The sequence below is a fragment of the Sceloporus undulatus genome, chromosome 10, assembly GCF_019175285.1.
Source record: "Sceloporus undulatus isolate JIND9_A2432 ecotype Alabama chromosome 10, SceUnd_v1.1, whole genome shotgun sequence".
NCBI lineage: Eukaryota > Metazoa > Chordata > Lepidosauria > Squamata > Phrynosomatidae > Sceloporus > Sceloporus undulatus.
This window is the reverse complement of record NC_056531.1, coordinates 11319764-11337859: the sequence shown is the minus strand read 5'-3', so window position 1 is coordinate 11337859 and position 18096 is coordinate 11319764. Positions and strand designations below refer to the sequence as shown.

Below are 18096 nucleotides of genomic sequence, written 5' to 3'. Positions count from 1 at the left end.
CCCCCCCCCCCCCCAAAAAAAAAAGCAGTTCACATAAAAATCAAACAAAAATAGAACCACAGAATCGTAGAGTTGGAAGAGACCACAAAAGCAGAACAGTGAAGCCAACATTCAGCAGAAATAAAAACCAAAGCAAGATGGGCTAAAGAACTTTAAAAGAACTGTAACCATCACTTAAAATGACATATGTTTCAATCTAGACTTCACCATGCAGCTGGTGTTTAGGCTGTATTTATTTAGATGATGTGTACCTTGATATACATCATTGTTTCTGCTAACAGAAAGGTTTAAATACTTTAAAGAGAGAGAAAAACACAGTGTACACACAAATGAAGAAAAACAAAATCAGAACAACAGATAACCCAGTTTTCCAAAAACTGAAAACCAAAACAAGGTGGGTAGAGAATTTTAAAAGCCAGGTAAAATACAAAGGTCTTAACCAGGCATCAAGAAGAAAGCAAAGGAGTTGCTAGGTGAGCTTCTCAAAGGTACGATGCCATAACCGAAAAGTCCCTCCCAGTGTCTATGCTGAAAATGTCTTCCCATTTTTTCTCCCATTCCCACTTCTGAAAGCCAGCAAAGAAACAATGACATTTTCTTTCCACTCACAATATTTCTCCTTTCCTTCAGAACCTGAATATTACGATTGCAACCTTAGAGCAAGCCAGCATAATAAAGCCAACCTCAGAACATGAGATCTACAGATACCACTGTAGTGTATTATCTCTGGAGAAGAAGTGGGCAACCTGTGGCCCTCTAGATCAGTGATTCCCAAACTCAGGTCCTCCAGGTCTCTTGGACTTAAGCACCCAGAAGCCTCTGTCATCTTATCCAATGGGATTCTGGGAGCTGAAGTCCAAAACACCTGGAAGGCCAGAGTTTGGGAATCACTACTCTAGATGTTGTTCAACTCCCACTCCAACAATCCTTTACTTGTACAGACTATAGACAATATGAGTTTCAGTCCAAGAAACCCTGAATGGCTACAAGTTCTCCAGCTCTGATCTAGGGTTCTTTTCTTTTGGCTGAAGAGCGGGGTATAAATAAATTATTATTATTATTATTTCTGTTTATGTCTGTCTGTTGTTTTATCAGTTACATAAAGGCAACGTGCAGCTGTTCGGTATACTTTTAGTCTTTGTTTTGTGTGATTGCTCTACCACCCTGCATTAGACGTAATTGTATAAGAACTTTATTTTATAGTTCATTTGTCTAGTTATCACCCAGTTAAGCAGAAGGGACTTTTCCATGTTCCAGATTTCCATCTCTACCTGAGGTAAGGGAAAAGGAAGAACAAGAGGGGCATGCTGAACTTGTACCAATCTAAAACTTAGCAACAAGCTTAAGAAATTCAAGATATGATCAACAGACTGTTCCAAGCCCAGAGCTGGAACGTAAGACTGTAAAAAGTTCTGCAGCAAACAATGATGATTCAGACAAGAGCTTCCTCAAAACAGCGTGGTCCATATGGCCTCATGCAACTCCCACACAGTCCTGTGACTTGGCACCATCTGTAAAAACTGCAACGTAATTTTTTTGGCACAGAGGAGAGCAGACTTCAGGCTTGCAGGAGCTACTTTGTTGTTTTACAAGAACCCTGAGACCCGCCAACCAGAGTCTGGTATAAAAGACACGTGCTTAGAATGGAAGACTTCAAAAACCCGGGACGTGATTTGTATACTGGAAGACGTGGAGGGAGTGCACAGCCCTCCCAAACAAAAACCCACTGCTAAATGCTGTCCTCATTTCAGCAGTACCTTGGAGAGGTCACTTTGTTGCTTCTGTAAACAACTGGGAATCAGACATTCTTCCTGATCTAGTGCCAAATCACTCGGTGTTCTAGCAATATGTCTAGTTCAACCGTCTGTCCTCCCCAGTGTAAAGATTTACAATACAGCTGCAAATAACATGTTATTTCATTTAAAATGTTATCAGCAGATTGTTTACTACAGCATGGATCTGTTAATTCCAGTCCGACCAGCTCAATTGAGGCAATGGAACTTGCATTAAGTGTTGATGTCATAAATTCCCATTGAGTCAGCGGGTTTAATCTAGCTGAGAATAACAATTAGATTCAGACTCATATCTTGCAGGGAGGGAAGTATCTGAAATTGGCTTACAATACAACATTGATAAACCAAAACAGAAATTACAATGCAAAACGTCTTTAGAAGTTTAAACATTATAAACTTAAGCAATGGCTAACTGGGGAGCACAATCTAGTCAACCAGGGAAGGTCTTGCATGCCATAGCTGGTGCCTCTTGAACACAGAGGGCAAAGAGCATTCTTCAAGGAGTCCAAAGCACACCACAGTTCATGCTTCTCAAATACCAACAAGGAGAGCACCCCGCAAGGCTGGTACCACCATGGACACCACTTACATGTTGCCACCAGACAGGGATCTGTAGGTCACAGTATAACCATCTAAGCCTTTTCTGATGCTCTATGGAGGATATATTGAGGAAAAAGTTGTAGCCATCTGCTACTGAGCAGAACTTGGAAACATTCTCTTCCCAGAATTTCCTAGCCATTATGGCCAATGGTCATGCTGGTTGAAGGATTCAGGAAAGTGCAATCCAGAAAAACGTTCAAAATCTCTGCCATTGAGCCCACCCTCTTCTTCTGCAGGGCTACTGGTCTTCAGGTTGGATGGTTTTCAAACCTAGGGACCTGGATTGTACAAAGGAACAGATCTTTACCTATGAGAAACCTCTGCAGTTGAACCACTGATGAACACATTTCACATGTCGCTCTCTCCTCAGTATGTAGGGTTGCCAGAGGACAGGACTCCTGTGTCTAAAATGGTTGTGCAAAAGAAAGAATTTCAGCATGTGTTTCTTACGTGACCATGACAGATTCACCTTAGGGTTGCCATAAGTCAGAAACAACTTGAAGGCACATATCAACAGCAGCAGCAGCAGCAAGTCAACTGTACCAAAATAAAAATCACTCTCACACACACACACAAAAACTGGCACGACTGAGACAGGTTGTAGAACCCAGGTTTTTAACTAATGCTGTATGCATAGCGATGGCTCCATCTGTCACTTCCCAGGTAAAATATAGGGTGAAACAATATTTATTACTATAGTTTCGGTGTTTTTTTCAGGCTATGTGGCTGTGTTCTAGAATAATTTATTCCTGATGTTTCACTTTGTGGCTGAACGTTCAGAGAACGGTGACATGGAGGTGTGTGGGGTATATGTACTGTGTGACCCTTGGTTGAGAGGAAGTGATGTACATGTTCATCTATAGTTAGTATATTTGTTACTAATTTTATTTAATGGCACAACTCTTTGGAGGGGGGGACAACCTTAAAGCACATTGATAGAACCTCATGCCATGTGGGGAAATCGAAAAAGGCATTCTACCCCCTTGACTGCCTTTTGTTTGCCTTTGTCTGAGATGTGACAACAGGAGCCAAACAACGTTGGGCAAAATGGCCTACTTTCCAACAATCCAGAGCAAACTTCACTCTGGAAGTCTCTTCTCCTTGGCTGTCAGCGAATGCTGCTTTGTTCCTCCCAGAACTGCGGCAGGCAACCTCCCTCCTCACTTTGCCAAGCAGGATCCCTTTGAATGTGTAGGTTAATGGGGCACTGGGGCAGATTGCAGATGAAAGAAGCTGAGTTGTGAAGATTAATTGCCCTCTGTCACAGACAAGCGCGGCACAAGAGAGACAACCCACAATTTCTCCCACCACTGTTCGCCATGCAGAGTCCGTCTCTCTCTCTCTCAGAGTCCTTTTGTCAGATGAGGATGCCGCACTCTATTAAAAGATCTGCATCCAAAGATGTAAAAGACTAGGTCCTGCACTAGCCAAAAATGGGTTTCTTTCTTCTACTAGGCTGAGAAGGATTAGTAGGAAGCCCAAGCATAGCATCTGAAGCACAAGGCTTCCCCTAAAGTCAGTGTAGCAAATGCCACTCACTGGCAGGCAGGGAAATCTGAAACTTGCCTTCTAGCCAGAGCAGAACACAAGGGGGGAAAAACGTTACTCATTGTATATACTCACGTATAAGTCTACAAATTTTAGTCAAAAATTGTCAAAAAAACAACAACCCCTGAATCGACTTATCCATGGGTCAGTGTATAAGTTCTGCGCTTTAACTCTTATTAAAAAAGGAACCATCTCCTAATGAAAGGTAAGAATGAAATCTGTCCTGGAAGCATTGACATGCCTCTACTCTCTCGTCCATCCAGCATTTAGTGTGAACAGTTATGTCTGCTGGAATACTGTAAATTCTTTGGTATTATTTTCCTTTGCTTCATCCTTTAGATATTTTGCCCCTAAGTTTTACCTTCAACTTATTCATAGGTCTACCAAAATTAATAATTTTGGGTGCTAAACCTGCCCTCAACATATACATGAGGTCGACTTATAGTTAAGTATATACAGTACTTCCTCACCCCCTTATACAGCAGTGTGTGCTATTGGTTAGAGCAATACTAGACACAGGGAGGCTTGTATTCAAATCTATGCTCGATTGTAACTATCAGACGACTTTGAACAAGCCACTATTTCTAAGACTATCCAAGCTCAGAAGATTTATTTGAGGGAGGTGAAGGTGGAGTATGGATCTTACAGAGTATCTTGGAGGAAAAGCAAGATAAAAATGAAGACTATGGCCCAGTCCAGACGGTCCGAAAATGGTGGCGCCCTGTACAGACGGGTGCTGCCATTATGACGTGCCGGACGCATAGCGTCCTCATGTCACGGCGCCATTACAATGTCGCAAGTGCGCCATTGGCACACTGCGACATCGTAATGGCATCGCAAGAAGAACCCGCTTTTCGCAGGTTCTTTTTGGTCCGTGAGGAAGCCCCACGGTCTGGAGGCTGCGGCTTCCCCGCGGATTAAAACTAGGCGCGGGGAGACCGTTCTTTTTGGGCGGTCTGTACCCCACCTTAGTATGCCAATAAAACCAGATACTCTATGCACCTATTTTTGTTCTCCAACATGGCAGCCAGTGAGTTCCCAGTTCAAGATGTCAGTTCTCCTATACATCAAGGTGGGCTGCTGCAGTCCTTCAAGTTTTGGGCCTACAACTCCCATCAACCTTAGTCAATATAGTTTCTGGTAAAGGATCATGGACTTGGAATCACAAAACATTTGGATGGCCACAGCTGCCTGTCCCTGCTATATAAGAAGAACAAACTAATTTATCACATATAGGTCCTCATGGGGCTGAAGTAGCCCCATCAGCACAACAGAACAAGAACTGACCATGGCATGGAGCATACAATGCTATTAAGGGCAGGTGGCAAAGAAAGCCATTCTGGGAGAGGACATGGCTGGCACACTGAATAAGATAACTCTGCATTGCAGCATTTTGTTAAAGGTTTTTAACAAAACAACCTGGGCCCAAAATCCCTGGTGAATTCTTTCTCCCACATACCTTTCCCTATTCCAGGGTTAACAAGAAAGGACTTGTGATGCCCCCCAAATTCTTTATTCAGGTAAGACTAGAAGCAACCTTCAGCAGGGCCTTTCTGGTACCTGCACCAACTCTTTGGAACTTTCTGCCTAGAGGAAGATCGTCTTATGTTTGTCTTGTTGTTTCAACGGTTACATTTATGCATGTGTGTGTGCGCGCCTTCAAGTTGCCTGTCGACTAATAGAGACACCACAAATTTCATAAGGTTGTCTTAGGCAAGCAATACTCCAGAGGTGGGTTTTGTCAGTTCCTTTGTCTGAAATTCAGCTTACAGCACTTGATATTCCCATCTAAGTACTAACCCGAGTTGACCCTGTATAGCTTCCAAGATCCAATGGGATCTGGTGTTTTTACGGTATTTCAACTGCTACAGGATACAGTAACATTTTAAAACATTGAAAGTGAATAAAAATGATAAGTAAATAAAATAATCCAACTGGCCCTGCAAGCTAGAAATTATGGTTCATAAAAGCAAGAGAAAGGCAGGACAGGTTTGGGTGAAAGAAATTCCCTTGTGTGACTTTGCAGCTAGAAAAAGAAACCTGACCACTGTCTCTGTTATTGATTTATCTAGAATTATTGTTGTTGAACTGTATAGCTTCGATCCATCGGGAGAGGTGGGAAAACATAAATAAAACTTATTCTTATTATATAACAACAACAACAACAACAAGGTTTATTTATATTTCCCACCTCTCCCTGCGTATCGAGGCGGGATTACAGCATAGATAAAATTACTATACACTAACAGGTAGTCCAAATACTGAAAATTTCAAGCATAGTTATTAAGCTGATTTTATCATTTATTGTTCCTACAACACCACATCTATACAGTAATTTTGAACCTTTTGCATACCCAACCACTAGAAACCTGCGTAGAACTGCTGGGCAAATGTTTAAAATAAATATAACCAAAGCAAAAGCTTTCACACTCAGCAGGAAAAGCTCATGCGCCTGAGGTCCATCTGTGCTCATTGTCATCATGATAAACTATGGTTTACACTACAGCTTAGCATTACTTCAGGAGACAGCAATGTTTTTGTCTTTCGTGTGAATTTTTTAAAAATTGTATTTTCATGGTCTGTGCAAACTCAAGAGTTTAGCATTACCTCTAAACCAACTCAAAGAGAACAGAAAATGCTAGAGCGCTCCTTTCTTAGTGTGAACCAGCCTTTAAATACTGGTTCATAATGGCTACCTCTTAGGCCTGCATAGTCCATGAGTGTACTATTAATTTATTCATTTTAAACCCAAAGACCCAACAATTCTCCTTTCTCCTGAAACGTAGCCACAGCACCACCTCTGGCGCTCAACATGCCAAGCAAAGGATCTGACATTGTTACTTGGAACAACTCTGTGGCTGCTGGAGAGGAAGCTGCAACCGTGGATTAATAATGCTTCTCCCCATATAGACACACAAGCAGCACATTCCCATCTACTGGAGATAATGGGAAAAGCAGACGCAGAAAAGCGTGTGCCAAAACAAAAAAGGAAGGAAGCATAGAAGGTCTGTGAGGCATGCAGGAAACTTAAAGAATTGCAAGCTTATAATTAACACATTGTCATTATTATTTCCTTGTTCCTTACAGAACGTCTGCTAAAAGGCCTCTTCCATAAGCTCCTTGAGGAAGGAGGGATAAAAACTAGATAACAAATCTTTCAGAACTTAGCCCTGGCTTTCTACACCTTCTCCAATATTTATTTAGGTGAAGTATACCATGTCTATACTTTACAGTTTACACACTAAAATCACTAAAAAAAACCCAAAACACCCCAATATACCACTGCAACAATATAAATCCATTTAAACGCCTGAGTCAACTTCCAATGATCCAGTTAAAGGGACAATGGAGCGACAGGACTTGAAAAACTGCTTGAAAAAACATGCACACATACACACCAAGAGGGGGCTAAATACATTTTCCTTAAAAGGGTCACCACTAAAAAGACCCTGCCTCTTGAACCTGCCAGCTCAATCTTATTTATTTTATCCTTCTGCTGGGCCCAGTGAGTTTGCACAGTGTTTAGTTTACGATGCTTAAGGAAGAACAGATGCCTAACAAGGAACCATTTTTAAAACATACTGTAGAACCAAAAAATCCTTCTAAAGCACATTTGCTCTAGCTCCTGAGCAAAAGCAGCACTGTTGCTGTCAGCATAGCCTCTTGCCTCACAGGAGCATGCAATCCCACCCATGCAATGGCAAAAGTAGTGCCATAGGTAGGAATACAAATACAAATAATAAGTGTAGCTACTTATGAACTGCTTATAAGCTACACTTATTGTTTGTATTCCTACCAATGGCACCACTTTTCCCATTGCATGGGTGAGACAACAACGCCTAGAAAATTCTAACAGATTCAGGCCTACAAGATATAAGGGTGGAGGAACCACACCTGTATCAAGAAGCACTAGAGATCATATTGCAAACATGCATTGGATAATGAAGCACACTGAAGAATTTCAGAAGAAAATCAGCCTGTGCAAAACCTTTGGTTATGTAGACCAAAAACTATCGCTTGCTTTTAAAGAAATGGGTGAGCCAGAACATTTGACAGTCCTGATGCATTCCCTGTACTCAGGAGAAGAGGCTACCATCAGGACAAAATACAGAGAAATGGAATGGTTTCCAATTGTCAAAGGGGTCAGCCAAGACTGTGTTTTATCACCCAATCCATTTAACATGTTATTGATAATATCAAACATAAAGCAGGATTAGACCCATAGGAAGAAGGTGTAAAAATTAGAGGAAGGAACATCCATTATTTAAGATATGCAGATAACATCATACTATCAGCAGAAAACAGCAAAGACTCAGAAAGATTACAGAAGAAAGTCAAGGAAGAAAGTGCAAAGCCAGGTTTACAACTGAACATTATGAAAACAAAAATAACCGACCACAGATGATTTACATCATTTTAAAGTAGATAATGAAAACACTGAAACAATACAAGGGTTTCCATACCTAGACTCAATCATTAATCCTTTTGCTAAAGTTTTCATACTCTTCTTGTCATCACAGACATCAAGTGCTTTTTTAAAAATTTTATTGTTTGCAACAATAACTTCTCATAATAACCTGCACACCTTCCCAGGTCTCAAAAACTAGTGCAAGAAACATGACTTGGTGCAACCATAAAATGCAGAACAGGACCCTAAAAACACATACTAACTGCAGCCAAATTCTATGTAGACATAGTTAGCGCTACCTGCAATGCTGTTAAGAGATCATTCTTTATTTACCACACGAAAGTACAGAGGAATGTGTGCACACATGCCAGGAGGGCCATTCCTGCAACAGCACAGGGCAAAACCAAAGAGGGAAAAGTAGATGAAAATGTTTAAACATTTCAGCATGAACTTGACATAAGCACAGAAATCAGAGCAGGTGTTTGAGATGACTCAGTTATGAAACAGGAAACAGGAAAAACAACAAACTAGGATAAGGAAAGATAGAGACACAGAAAACTTGCCTTATAAAGAATTAGCCCACAGGTCCATCAAGTACACTAGTCTCTTTATCACTAGCACCTGTACACTGAGTAACAGCAGCTTGCCAGAGTTTCAGATAGAATTATTTTTCTCCCTCTTCAATCCTCAGCATCTCCAAAAACAGTGGTTCTTTACATGCAAAGTGTGGTGCTCCAGCATGAGATCCTTCACACTTTTCTTAAAATCTGGGAAGGTTATCTGGCCAATTTTAAACTGTGAGGCAGGACATACTCAGGAAGCTTCATGAGAGCATACAAAAGCTGAGAGAGGCATGTGTGCATGCACACAAGCCCACATGTTTCCTTTTCAAAGATGTAAAATGCAGGGCAGACCAGATGTAGGATAAACTGAAGAGAGGAAGACAGGTTGCATTGAAGGGAGGCTTTAAAGAGGCCAATATGTTGGATGTGGTCTCAACAGATCTGGGTTTTACTCAGCAACCCAGAAAATTCACCAAGTGCCCTGGAGCCAGATTTTCCCTTTCTCTCAACCTGACTTGCCTCAAAAGTTTGTTGTGAGGATACTGAAGGAAGGAGAGATCACATATAAGTCAGATGAACAAATAAAGTTACCCACTATCAATCCAAGAACACCTACCTCTCCTGTGATTGGATTTGTTCCATACTTCTTTATCCAAGGGACAATATTTCTAAAACAACACAAACATACAACAGTCAGGAACATTTTCAACCTCCTAAAAGCCTGATACAGATAGCAAAGTGAGCTGATAAGAGCTCTCTCTGACTGGTATCTCAGCTGCAAACTTACTCTGCATATTTAACACTGTTCACCTGTTAGTCAAGGATCAGAAGCAAAATGTATCAGTAGTGAGGAGAAGTGTTCTCAACAGAAAAAAGGGACCTAACTATTAACTCAGTAAACAAAAAGAGAAAATTAGATCGCCAATATAGGCTATATGATTAAACAAACCTCTAATGGTATAGGTTACTTACAGATGGCTTAGTAGGTAAGAAGGGTAAGAAAAGCCATACTATGATAACATGATTGTAAGCTTGTCCATGTATTTTTCACCTCCATCCCCCTTTAAAGATGCCTTGTCCTGACTATGACAGGCTTTTGTGCAGCTTTTAATGCATCTGGTTCCAGGTGTGATTCCCAGAACTTCAAACAGTACGCAGAAAAGATGACAGCTTCAGCTCCTGAAGATCTGCTGCTAGTTAGTGTAGTCAATACTAATCTAAATGGGCCATGGTTGTTTTATGATAGACCTAGCTTTTAATGGAAATTATTATTGTATTGTAATTTTACTGATTGGGAGAGGCAAGAAATAATAATAATAATAATAATAATAATAATAATAATAATAAGGAGCCTCACCATTCCCTATGTATCCCTCCCAAAGTTGTGAACGCAGTGGGAAAGGATGATCATCCCAGAAAGTAGTGTACTGTTCTGAAGTCAAGGCTAAACAATAGCTGTTCTCCCCTTATACAAAGTCCTCTGGGAATTGTAGCCCAAAAAAGTAACCTTCATGAACGTTATGTATTAGAGTCAGGTCCCAAAGAGCCTTTTGCTAAGAACCCTCTGAAAGAACTGCACATTTGGTCCAGATTCTAACTGGCTGAATTACTGATTTGATACCAATGAAAAATAGGGATTGGAAAAGTAATCACTTACAGCAAGTCAAAGATGGTTCCTTCTGGTGTACAAACAGGATACTCAAATGGTTGCAAAGATAAGCTAGTAGGGAGAAAATGAATTAAAAGATTAGCAGAACACATTGGGACGATACAGACATAAACCACAGCTTAGAGTTACAAAAACAAGATTAGCCTCCCTGTGGAGTTGTGTACTCCCCTTCATTTGGCATAGCCAAAGTGGAGCTTGCAAGCTTTTGCTTGCCATCATCTGCAGTTTGCCATGTTGCCTCAGCCTGAAGACATTGTTACTAATTCTAACAAAGGTCAGTTCACAAAAGTTAGTTAACAAACCGGCTTCAAATTATAGTTTATGAAGCTGACTTCCTTTCTCTAATCATAGAATCATAGAGTTGGAAGAGACCACAAGGGCCATCCAGTCCAACCCCCTGCCATGCAGAAACTCTCAATCAAAGCATCCCCGACAGATGGCCATCCAGCCTCTGCTCAAAGACCTCCAAAGAAGGAGACTCCGCCACACTCCAAGGGAGTGTGTTCCACTGTCGAACAGCCCTTACTGTCAGGAAGTTCCTCCTAATGTTGAGGTGGAATCTCTTTTCCTGTAGCTTGCATCCGTTGCTCCGGGTCCTGTTCTCTGGAGCAGCAGAAAACAAGCTTGCTCCCTCCTCAATATGACATCCCTTCAAATATTTGAACAGGGATATCATATCACCTCTGAACCTTCTTTTCTCGATAGCTGAGGCAAACCAACGTTTAGTAAAGACGACATAACTGTTGTTAATTTGAAATAGAAATGGAAGTTGTATCTCCTTTTGACTGTGCCAGAAACAAAGGGTTGTGTGCAGAGCAGAAGATGAACAGAAGCCATCTTCTGTCCTTGAAAAGTAGCAGTGGGTAACTTGTGAACCACAAGATATTGTTGGACTGCAACTCCTATCAGCCTAGTCAACTGTCAGTGGTATGTGATCATGGAAGTTGTATCCAAACAACTTCTAGTGGGTCACATGATGTTGACTCCTATAGTAGAGCAGCCTTTAGTTCACAGTTTATGTTACTTTTTAGACTACAGCTGCCAGCATGACCAAGGCAGCATTGGCATCTGCCATCCTGGGAATAGCATTCTGGGAAAAAAAAAACATTTTTCTAAGTTCTGGTGTTATATCCAAGCACCAACTTTGCTAAATTCTACTTAACTGATGAGAAAATAAATAAACATACAGCTTTTATTTCTCTCTCTCTTGTTAAGGGAAGTTACATGCAGAGAGCCCTTTTTCTAATTTAAATATTTATAACCTCTCTTACTACCACCAAGCAGTCAAGCAGATTATAAAGACTAAAACCCATTAGGAATAAAATTCAAAAAAAAGAACAGACATCAATTCCATTGTACAACCTAATAAGAGAAACAAGAGTAGCATCAATGAAGAAAAACGTACAATGCATCCTCGCCTTACGCGGGGATCCGTTCCGGATCCCGCCACGTAAGGCGAATTCCGCCTATGCTCGAGCCCCATTGGAAACAATGGGGCTCGGGCGTGGCGGCGCGGGCGCGCGGGGGTCACAACGGGCGCACGCGCCCATTCAATTGAATGGGATGCGCCGCCCCTTCCGCCCCGCGGGCGCGCCGCAGCTTGAGCGCATACGCTCAAGTCCACGTATGGCGGGGGCGCACTGTAATTCATTAAACTGACTAGGAAATACAGTCCCCCCTCCATTCTCAAGGTCTTCGGACTTGCGTCCCCCGCGCCTATATTCAAGACAATGGGGCTTGAATATAGGCGAAACTCTGTTTTTGTGAGGGGGTCCGGAACAAATCCCCCATGAAAAAGGAGGGATGACTGTAATATGGTTTTGAGTTAGCATTTGTGCAATCCTAGGCATGATTACCCAAAGGTTAAGTCCCACTGTGTTCAAGTAACTGGTCTAAGTCCAATTGCCAGTCCCAAAAAAAGCAGAGCCACTTAATGGTACATCAACATTTATGCGAACCCCATTGATTCAGTAAGTCCACTCTAGCTAGGACTAACCATTAGATTTGGGCCAGAGCGTTTTGGACTGTTTCCCTAACACCAGCCTTGTATTTAAGCACTAGACTGGTAGGCATAGGCAAGAAGGAATTGCACACAGGTGAGGGGTGGTGAGGATGGTCTTCATCTGCCCTCCACAACAAAAGAAGAAATGTGGTGACCTGCTACACAAGCCTCGGGGCTCTGTGTCCCCCTTCTGCAAGCCCCCAGCAGGCAATGAGGCTAATAATTTTGAGACTTATTTCATTAAAACAGAAAGAAAGATGTCTAAACCAATATTTCTGGGTATTCTGCAGCTGGAACCACACCACCAAAAACACTCTTATTCCTAGCAGTTGCAGTTGTTCACTGCCATCAAGTTGACTTCAACTTATGGCAAGCCTATGAACAAGAAACCTCTAAGTCATCCAATTCTCAGCAACCCTGCTCAGGTCTTGCAGACTCAGGGTCACTATGGCTTTCTTCACTGAGTCTATCCATCTGGAATGTGGTTTTCTTCTCTTCCTACTAGCTTCCACCTTGCCAAGCATTATTGGTTTTTCTAGTATGAAGTCTAGCCCTTCAAATGTTTTTGGCTTCAGCATCCAGGAGCCCCAACCAGCATGGAATTAGGAGTTGCAGTCCAAAACATCTGCAGAGCTAAACTTTCCCCATGTGTGGTGTATACAGTATTGACCTAGATGGACCAACAATTGATTCAGATTAAATTCTGATAGGAGAAATATGAAGAATTTAATTAGCACAGTAGAATGTACACTCGTCCCTCCACATTTGCCGGGGTTAGTGGCACAGGCCCCCCGTGAATGTGGAAAAACTGCAAATAACAAAAACACTGCATTTTTACCTGAGAGAACACCTCTCAAGGAATCTTTAGGTCCTCCAGTGCAACTCTGTGTTCAACATCTGCCAGACACTGACCATAGAATTGCGCTACAAATGCCTAGTGGAGTGTTCTCTCTAGGAATCTCTAGGTCCTTCAGGGCGACATTTGGTTCACAGAGTTGCGTTGGAGGACCTAGATAGTCCTAGAGAGAACATGTTAATAAAATCCATAAATAATCAAATCCACAAAAGCCAAAACCGCAAATGTGGAAGGATGAGTGTAATATGCTTTAAAGCTCTTTAAAACTCACCTGCAGTGATCAAAAGGTAGACGCCTGAAGTTGGACTGTGGAATTTCTGTTCAAAGAAAAAAAGAGCACATTTCATGTATGAACCTTAATCAACTAGGGATCACTATAATACAGTCACTCTAAATTGTGATCATAACAAGTTGTTTAAGCACAACACGTATCAAACAAAGGTTTCTCTGTAAATGAACATTAAGCCTATCCTGTTCCGACCCACGCTACCAAGGAAAGAAGAAACAAAAAACGAGAAAAAGTGCAAGCATTGCTTTGACAATTCTACAGGATAGTTCTCTCCTGCATGCATTAAAGAATTCCACAAGAAGAAGAGGCAGGGATGTACTGGAGACTGCATGCCTGATGTTATATCTGCCATGCCACCTCAGCATCTTCGGGTCCAATGTGGATGGCTGCAAAGGGACATCTACATGTAGCATGGTGGCCAGAGTACTGGATTGCAACTTGGGAGACTCAGGCCCATTACAGACCGCCCAAAAGGGGCGGTCTTGGGCCGCTGCCGGTTGCAGCGCGGGGAAGCCGCTGCAGCCAAACCGCGCGACTCCCACACGCTGTAAAAAAGGAGCGCGAAAATCACGCTCCTTCCGGCAACCTGGAAGAGATGTCGCAAGTGCCAAAGCGCGCACTCGCAATGTCTCTTCCGGGTTTAGACGTCCGGACGCTGTGCATCCGTTACGTCAAGATGGCCGCGCCTGTCTGTATAGGGCACCGCCATCTTGCCATACGGAATACGCGCGAGGGGCAAGGCGCGTCCAGAAGCGCTGCCCCTCACGCGTATTCCTGGCGCAACGACGGCGCCGCTTAGGCCCGTCTGTAAGGCGCCTCAGATTCCCATTCAACCATGAAACTTTAGGCCTGTCACTTTCTCAGTGTGACCCACACCTTTTAGAGTTGCATCTGTGAGGCTAAAAGTGGAGAAGAGTTATGTATGCCACCCTGAACTCACTGGAGGAAAGCCAAGATATAAATTGAACTAAGTAACAAACATCCATTCGGAAGCCCAGATTGGCGGTTTTGACAAGAGTGGCAGACCCAGAGGTAAGCAACTACTTTTGTGTAGGCATTCCTTTGCAGATGCACAGCATGTAAACAATAATAAATAATGATATGTTTTTATAGTTTTTTGTGGGGTTTTCGGGCAAAGTGGCCATGTTCTGGAAGAGTTTGTTCCTGACGTTTCACCAGCATCTGTGGGTAGCATCTTCAGAGAATGCCGGAATGGAAGAGAGTGGGGTATATATACACTGTGTGACCTTTGGTTGAGAGGAAGTGATTTACGTATTAATCTCTGTGTTGGTCTGCTGTTGAATGGCAAGGCCTCGGGGGTCTCTTTAATGAATGATTCACTGTCTGCTGGGAAATCTTCCTAACCCTGAGTTTTCATTTGCATGAGCTGGTTCTTGATTTTGGTGTTTTTCAGATGCTGGAGAAACGTCAGCAATAAACTCTTCTAGAACATGGCCACATAGTCCAAAAACTCAAAAAAAAAACCTATGGATTCTGGCCGCAAAAGCCTTCAACTTCACAATGATATGTTTTTATTTCTTACCCACCTCTCCCCAAGGCTTGAGGTAAGGTACAACGTAGATTAAAATACAATATATCTTACCATTACATACATATGTTGAAACACATAAACATAGTATTTAAACAACGATTACATGTTAAATCCATCCAGATTAAAATATACTGACTTAAAATTCACAATTTAAAATAGACTGGGTAGACCTGCCAGAATAGACTGGCCTTAAATACTGTTTTAAATTCTGATAGCATATCCAACAGTCAAATCTCTCCCACCAGGTCATTCCACAGTCTAGGGGCGGGTGATGAAAGAGGCCTCTGGGTGACAGCTGCCAGTCTAGTCTTGGCTGGTTAAAGTAAATGACCCCCAGAGGACCTGAGTGTATGGGGGGGGGGTGTTATATGAAATGGTAAGATCCCTCGCTTCACATGACAAACCAGGTGAATGTGGCAGTCAGGAGCGCCTGTTATCAGCTTTGGCTGATACGCCAGCTACACCCTTTCCTAGAAGGGACCTAGAAACTGAAGTACATGCACCGGTAACCTTGCAAATCGATTTCTGTAATGCGCTCTACATGGGGCGACCCTTGTGCCTAGTCTAGAAACTCCAATTACACTCATCCCTCCATATTTGTGGCTTTGATACTTGCGGATTTGATTATTCACGGATTTGATTAATATGTTCTCTCTAGGAATATCTAGGTCCCCCAGTGAAACTCTATGGTCAGCTTTAACTAAAAGTTCCTCCAAAAGACCCAGAGATTCCTAGAGAGAATACTTTACTAGACATTTGTAGCTTCTCCAGGGCAGTTCTAAGGTCAGTGTCTGTTGGATGTTGACCCCAGAGTTGCGCTGGAGGACTTAGAGATTCCGAGAGAGGTGTCCTTCAGGTAAAAACATGATGTTTTTGTTATTTGCGGTTTTTCCATATTCACGAGGGTCTTGTGCCCCTAACCCTAGCAAATATGGAGGGACAAGTGCAGTACAAAACATGGCAGCCAGGTTAGTTACCGGAAATTCTAGGAGTGACTGGATAACACCGATCCTAAACTCACTCCACTGGCTGCCTATTAGTTTCCGGGCACAGTACAAGGTATTGGGTATTACTTTTAAAGCTTTACATGGCTTGGGTCCAACCTATTTAAGGGATTGTCTACTTCCATACAATCCACCCCACACACTCTGGTCTTCTGGGAGGAATTTACTGCAGCCTTTAACGACCAGATGAACTGCAACCTCCAGAAGACCTTTTCTGCAACTGCTCCCAGGCTATGGAACGGCCGGTCGGATGAGATTCATCAAACTGCCTTATGGACCCTTCCTCAGACATACAAGTTAGGAAGGGGCCTATTGTGAGAGGTATTTAAAAGAGGTTCCACAGATCCAAGACATACCTGCTTTTTTTCCTCCGTAAAAATGTGTATATTCTGTACAAGTTATGTACCTAAAAAGAGAAAGGCCAAGTTAGAGAACGCCGTGGCCATTGGTCACCAAGAAACATTGTGAAGCCTTGAAAGAGATACCCCAACATTTTACTCTTGTTACATGCACATACGTATGTGACATCTATAGGCGCAGAGCCCCTTGTGACATCACTGAAGAAAGGGGGACCTTGGTATCCTCTGGAAAAGGAGAGCTGACTGTAATTTAATGGTGTGTGTAACCCAAATCCTGGAATGCAGAGTATGAGGAGATGCTCCTGGATGCCTTTCACTCCTCACCAGGGGCTATGTTGGTCTGGGGTGATGGGAGCTGCAGTTCATTGTATCTGGGGCCGGCGGGGGGGACCACATGATCCAAGGCCAGGTTTTGGTTCCAACTTCAAATGGTCAACAGGCTTACTACATTGCCCCACTACTCTCTTCTTGTGCTGCTACTCCACTCTGACTGCCTCCTCTTGCATTCTGGGACTTGTAGTTGAGTGAGGCCTAAGAGCTCCCTGGCTGAGCATTCTGAAGGCTCCTCCTTAAACTGCAAATCCCAGGATGCAACAGGCGGCAGCCAAGGCAGCTCAAGGGGAAGAGCAGCGCTGTAAGAGCGCTCTCCTTTAGAGTAGGGCTCCAATTCGGGCGCGGCCATGGCAACCCTCCCTCTGAAGGCGGCCCTTGCCAGGAGAAGCCCGGGCCAGCTTCCCTGACGGGGGGGGGGGGGCTCCCTGGGCCCAAAGCAAGGCTCCACTCACATCTTGTCCTTCTGGTGCTGCCTCTTCCCCATGGCTCCGGCTGCACCGTCTCACCTCCAGCCGAAGAAAGCAGAGGCCACTTCCCCCAAGACGCCTCGTCTCCCCAGCATTCAAGCCCCAAGCCCAGCCACTTCCGGTCCAGGGCGGTGCGCCGCTCATTTCCTCCCGTCCGGGAACAAGGAGCGCTCGCTTCCGGTTCCGCATTGGGCCGCCCCTCCCCTCCAGGAGAGAAGGAGGGGGAGGAGCCAAATTGGAACTTTTCGGACTTCGCTTGGGGGGAATCTAGGGCATCTCCTTGCCTTCGCAGGGATCTATCTATCTATCTATCTTCTATCTATCTATCTATCTATCTATCCATCCATCCATCCATCCACACACACACATTAGCTATAGATGTAGCTATCTTGTATTAATTACATTATATTTAATGTAATATATATATTTATGTTATATATAGCTATATATATTATTTATATACATAAATTATATATATTAGATTATATTATATATTTAATATAATATATATCTATATTATATATATGTATTATACACACACACACATATAATACAGTATATATTATTATTAGCTTTATTTATAAAGCGCCGTAAATGTACACAGCACTGTACAAAAACCAGACAGAGATTTTTGCCATGTGAGGGGAGAGACA

The 18096-nt window shown here is 42.8% G+C and overlaps 1 protein-coding gene across 1 annotated transcript in view; it reads right to left on the bottom strand.

The window, feature by feature from the left end:
• Positions 1–17583, bottom strand: part of PPIL2 (peptidylprolyl isomerase like 2) — an 80437-nt gene extending 62854 nt beyond the window's left edge. The window contains exons 1-5 of the mRNA XM_042441918.1: positions 17429–17583; positions 16641–16690; positions 13711–13756; positions 10570–10632; positions 9529–9580 (exon numbers count right to left, since the gene is read on the bottom strand). Coding sequence (XP_042297852.1) covers positions 9529–9580; positions 10570–10632; positions 13711–13756; positions 16641–16690; positions 17429–17460 — 243 coding nt within the window. The 5' untranslated portion in view covers positions 17461–17583. The remainder of the gene's footprint in view (positions 1–9528; positions 9581–10569; positions 10633–13710; positions 13757–16640; positions 16691–17428) is intronic.
• Between the last annotated feature and the right edge of the window lie 513 nt (positions 17584–18096).